Source organism: Glycine max, chromosome 20, assembly GCF_000004515.6.
Source record: "Glycine max cultivar Williams 82 chromosome 20, Glycine_max_v4.0, whole genome shotgun sequence".
NCBI classification, from domain to species: domain Eukaryota; kingdom Viridiplantae; phylum Streptophyta; class Magnoliopsida; order Fabales; family Fabaceae; genus Glycine; species Glycine max.
In genome coordinates, this window is record NC_038256.2 from 39308399 (window position 1) to 39314141 (window position 5743).

Consider the following 5743-nt stretch of genomic DNA (forward strand, 5'->3'; position numbering starts at 1 on the left):
ATATGAAATACTTGATTATAAGATTCTTTTAACTAATTTTTATTCTCCAAGAAAAATAATTAATCATAATTAAATCTGTCAATTAATTATATTATCATTTTAAAATTAATTTTTTTATCTCTTTATTCACTTAATTATTTCTTATTAATATTTGAAAAGAGAATAACTAAATAAGAATATGTAAAAAAAAATTAATGTATCTAAAAGTTAGAAAATGATCTTATAAAAAAACAAATAAATTTTTGAAAAGAATATTATAATTAACAACGAAAGGAATATTTAGAAAATTTGAAGTTAAATAATCAATCAGACCGGTGTCAATTTTTGTGGCCCAACCGGCTTTCAAAAAATATTTAGAATAAATGTCTTACCAGTAATTTGAGATCTATTGAATACTTAAAGTAACAACAACCACTCTACCACAAGTACAACTAGTTTGACCGGTGGTCACCCATTGGTTGAACCAATGATTTAATGACAAAGTACTTGGTTGAGTCATGATCAAACTAAGTTTATTAACACTAATTGAAATATTGAAGATATCGAGACAGTATGTTATAAATAATATGCTCATAACAAAATGAGTAGTGTGATTTCTTTTGACAGTATTTTTTTTATTAATTCTCTTATAAAGAAAATAAAAGCATTTAACATTTTCTTCATTTGGTGAGATGATTAGTAAAAAATGTTGTATATAGATTTAGAGAGCTCGACATGCAAGAAGCTAATGTAATTAACTTGGGTCTCAGTGAAAGGTTAATGAAGATTGTTGCAATGCAAAGCTATTTTTATTGTTTAGTGTGATGGGTAAATTCTCTTTCCGGTAAGATAAATGTTTCCAATATGTGAAATCAAATATTGGAAAAATGCTTTTATTTATAAATAACCATTTTAATTTATTTTTTAAAATTAGGACATGTAAAATTGAGTTTGATTTACGTTTATCCCTATGAATAAATTGGAAAATAAAAAAAAATTGTTATATTTAACTTCAGGAGAGGGAGAGAGAAACATGTGTGTGTGTGTGTTTTAATTTTAAAGTATAGTTTTATTTTCTTATTTTCTAAATAATTTTTTAATTGAATGGATATTCATTCATTTAAAAATTTGTTAATGGATGGTTTTAATAAATAAATCATGGATGAATAGAATTTCTAAATAAATTTTTAATGAATAAAAATAGATTAACGAATTATTTTTAATTTATTCATTATATATATGACTAAAATTTTATCTAATTCATCCATTTGCAACCATCAACTGCTATGCATATTTTTCGTGGTAGTGCTTCTGTACCTTAAATGTCAAAAGGTGGTGTACCTATTTGTGCTTACACATTCAAAGGTTTTGGGAGGTTTTGTGGTGTCCTCCATTTAGGCGTAGGTCTTTCAAGACGATAGATTATGACTTCGTTACCGTGTTTTCGCTTTTGTTTTGTGTAATTAGTTTAGTTAGTTAGGTAATTAATTAGTTAGATAGTTAGTTACTAACACTCTATACATTAGCCTTGGATAGTTAAAAAATAACACTCCATTTGGAGAACTTTAGTGGGAGAAACACTTCACTAGTTACTTCATTTTGTACAAAACTTATTGTGCAAGGTTTAGGGTTTAGTCAATTTTGATAATCAAGCACAAACACGCAATAAAATCAATTGGATAGTTCAAACGTTGAATATGATGCAAGTTTTTTCCTATTCAACCGTTTAGGATTTTTTCCTATTCAAGCGTCTAACCCAAAGGAAAATGAATAATGATAAATGGATATCCATCTTTTTTAAACACCTAATCAATATCTATTATTTTTCTCTATATCTTCCTATCATATAACCTATAATATGTATTTTTTTCTTTTTTTACTCTCTCACTAGGTGTAATATAGCATATTGAGTTTTCATAATTTTCCAAGGAAAATTGAGGTTGTTTTTTCAATTTTGATAATCAAACACAAACATGCAATGAAATCAATTGGATAGTTCAAACGTAATCCACAACTCTTTTAAGTACTAAACTTTAAAGGCATGAGTAGTAGTTAAAGCTGGCCTTTTAAGACCGATGAACCAATATTATTTGTTGTTTTCCTTCAATTTGACTTTTCTTTTTTGGTAATTCAAGCCTAGTGTATGAATTTATAATTCAAATATTATTTGTCAACGTTATAGCAGTATCTCTTTGAAATATATTATTCAGGTAATATTTTTTATTTTTTATCACATTAATCTTTATATCTTATTTTTATTTCTTTTATTTTATATATTTATTTTTTGATATATTGATCTGTACAAATAATAGCAAATAAATACAAATAATGATTTAATTTCTTTGAATTTGAAGATAAATATAAAATAGATAAAATAACTTTTACTCCTCAGATAAAGGATAAAAGTATTAAAAGCTCGCAAAAGTATAATTTCTACTAACATGATATGGTATGGTTAATATCATGTTAATATGGTTATATTCTTCTACCAAGACATGATTAATAGATGACTTTACCATTAAGCATATAATTATGAGTTTAATTTGTAGGTATAAAAAAAAATCTAATTAGGAGAGGTCATTAAATGAATCTCAAGTTTAGTGGGTGTTTGGATCTGCGTCCAAACCTCTCAAACGTGGATCTAAAATCTGAAAATTTGAAGCAATACAAAGTAGCTTTGGCTTTAACATGAGAATTGGACGTCATTGTCACTAGCATGATGTTCAGCCAAGCACATTATTAATCTTTAACTTTCAACTGAATTATACTTGTTTAAACACCAAAAACTGAAAATTTAAGAGAGAAAAAATAATTTACTTAGACTTAAATATAAGTAAATTTAATTAATTTTATCTTATTTAATTTTATTATTTATAATACAGCTTTCAATTAATTTTAATTCTATTTTTAATAACTCCTTTTTATTCTAATAACAATAAAAAGTTAGAATAAAAAAATAATTTTATATTTTACTTAAAATTAAAAAAAAAAATATTAACTAACTTTTTTATAGTTATTTTCATCTACATATCAATTAAGAGAAATATTAAAGGGTACCTTGAGAAAGCCGCAGTGCGTTGAGTTAAACACAGGTCCATGCGTGGACCAGAAACGAAGTGCCTCCAGAATCGACACGTGTAGAGAGGGCCAGGCTGGTTACACCGAGGAGCGGGCCCACAAGATCATAGGGACACGTGCCTAAACCCAACAATCACATGACCAAATCTCGTGGCCCAACTTGAACCACGGACCACCTCACTTTCCCCACCAATCCTTTTGGGCCCGCCATACAGCACGTGCACAACCTCACGTGACCCCAGCTCTCTCTCTCTCTCGTTGACGCAGAACCTATCAGACTCTGCTCCATCCATCCCAGTATCCCACACCACAACGCTATCCTCCATATTCCTCAACCCTTCTCACCACTTCCCACGTGCCAACGCACGCGTCGGATAAGACCCCACCCGCTAGTGCTTTCCCAATAACACCCCATTAAAAAAAAAATAAGATGAAAATGAACACCCTTAAAAGGCTTCAATTAAAATAATAAAATTTGTCCCTAAATAAATAAATCCTAACCATTAACCAAAAAGGCAAAAACAAACAAAATGTCTAAAGCTAAAATTGAAAGAAAAAAAAAAAAAAAACTAGATACTAGTACTATTTTGATTTTGTATTCAAGTTCAAGGCTTTGAAGAGGGTGGTGGTTGACCCAAAAATTGAAGCTCTTTCTTGTCATAAATTTCCAAAGAGAAATCCCTGAGCATTTGAGTGGTTGTAGCAGCGGAAGAACCAGAAGCAGAACCAGAGCCAGAACTGGTAGTAACAGTCACCGTGCTCATAGTAGAACCCACAGTGGAAGAAGAGTTAACGGAATCCGAGGCTGCACCGTTTAAAGAGTGGTGGTTGTCATGCTGCATCTGCAAGGCGGAAACGAACCCCGAAATGGGCCGGGCCTGGACGTTGAAAAACGGGGCCGCTGTCGCCGGAATGGCCCAATACTGAGGCGGGTTTGAAGCGTTCGGAAACATGAAGAAAGGCCCCGAAGCAGCAGCGTTACCATGCCACAGAGGAACAAGTCCACCACCAACACCACTTCCATACGCGCTTTGCGCGATTGGTGCCAGCCCTGAAGAGACAGAAACCTGGTTTTCGTTCACGTCGATGAATTCGCTGTTTGATGCTCTCCTCCTTCGCTTTTTCGGAGTGTCAACTTCTCCCTCGGGTCTTGCTGCCGAGGATGTCGGAATCTTGAGGGTGCCGCCGACCGAGACCGCGATCGCCGGGATGGTGCCGGTGCCGGTGGCCTCGATGATTGCCGGCTCAGCGTGCTCCAGCAACCACCGGATTGTTTCCCCGTCGGACTTGTGTCCCAGTTCCCGCGTCAGCTGGAAGATCCTCGCCGCGCATGTCGCCGGCATCCTGATTCTCCGGCCACGACCCTCCACCTTCGTGTGCCGATCCTTCGACGGCCTCTTCGCCGCCGCCTTCGACACCGGCAAATGCGCCGGAACAACGGTCATCGGAAGAGATGTGTCACCGCCTTGCTCCGCGTCCATCACCTCTTCTTTCATTTGAGGCGGCGGAGATGGGGACGGGTCCACCATGGGCGGCGGTGGCGTCTCCGAGGTGTCATCCCCGTCGTGGGTGGGATTCGCTTCCATTCCTGAACGAGGAAAAGAGAGAGAGACCCAGAAAAATATGATGAAAACCCAGATGAGAAACGAGGAAAAAGATTTTAAATTGGAGAGTTTTTCAGAAGCGGGTTAAGAAAAATTTACAGTGGGTTTTGCAGGGGTAGAGAAGAACAGCGAAGCGGAGTTTTGAAACGTTGACTGTGGTTTGAAGCTTTCTGGCGCTGCGAAGGATTAGAGAGACTAATTCAGAATTGGAATAGGGGTTTTCGTAATTAAAAAAATTGTGAATGTGAAAAAATAAATAAATAATTGGGACAGCAAAGAACGCAGAGAGAAACAAACCCTAACAATGGTGAGAGCCCCACTTATCCGTATGGAAGAGAGGGACCCTCACGCTCAGAGTTCTGTATTTATTTTTCACAGTGAAATTGAATCAATGGCTGGATACACTCCTCGCGTTAACTGGGCCACTGGGATTGTGCCACGTAGGGAGTCTAGGTTCTACTGTGAATTCACTGTTCCTGTTCCAGTTTTGTGCCTAATTGATGACAATTTGCGAATTTCCATGTTAAAGAAGGAAAAAACATCAAAATTTTCCGTATTCGTCGCTGGGTAACAGGAAAGTTATTGAAGATTTTAAATGATATTTATTGTTTTTTTCTATCATTAAATGGGTTAGTGAATCTTTTCAATAATGTATTATCTGTTTCCATATTAATTTTTTTACAATCAATATTAAATATTTTGAAGAATAATCAAAAGATTCATGTGTAATTAAGTTTTTCTTGGGGTAATATGTACCGAATTTAATTTTCGTATATGGTAAGTATAAAATTATCAAGAAATTAAAATTAATTGTAAACATGAATTTTAAAATAATTACAACAAAAGTAAGCCATCTTTTTAAAAAAGCAGTAAACCATTCTTATCATCTATAAATTAAATGATAATGTAATAAAAGATATATTACTAACATATTTTAATTAAATTTCTATATTTGCAGAAAAAAATCAATATAATATCTTAAGTTTTAATAAAAAAATAATATTTTGTTTTTTTTCTGAATTCAAAATTGATATTTTGTCATATCAAGATAAAAAGATAATTAAAAAAAGAAGGAATTAAAT

General features: G+C 33.6%; 1 protein-coding gene across 2 annotated transcripts; it reads right to left on the reverse strand.

Moving 5' to 3' along the window:
- Positions 1–2940: 2940 nt before the first annotated feature.
- On the reverse strand, positions 2941–5018 carry LOC100819475 (transcription factor TCP19). Of its 2 annotated transcripts, XM_014772281.3 has the most exons (3): positions 4959–5018; positions 4761–4837; positions 2941–4645 (listed from the first exon to the last, which is right to left on the reverse strand). In XM_014772281.3, the coding sequence occupies exon 3, from the start codon at positions 4641–4643 to the stop codon at positions 3663–3665; it is 981 nt and encodes a 326-aa protein (XP_014627767.1). In that variant the 5' UTR covers positions 4644–4645; positions 4761–4837; positions 4959–5018; the 3' UTR covers positions 2941–3662. The 2 variants fall into 2 exon arrangements, with proteins under 2 accessions (XP_014627767.1, XP_006606088.1); XM_006606025.4 differs by having other exon boundaries at positions 2941–4837; positions 4959–4993.
- Positions 5019–5743: the final 725 nt, after the last annotated feature.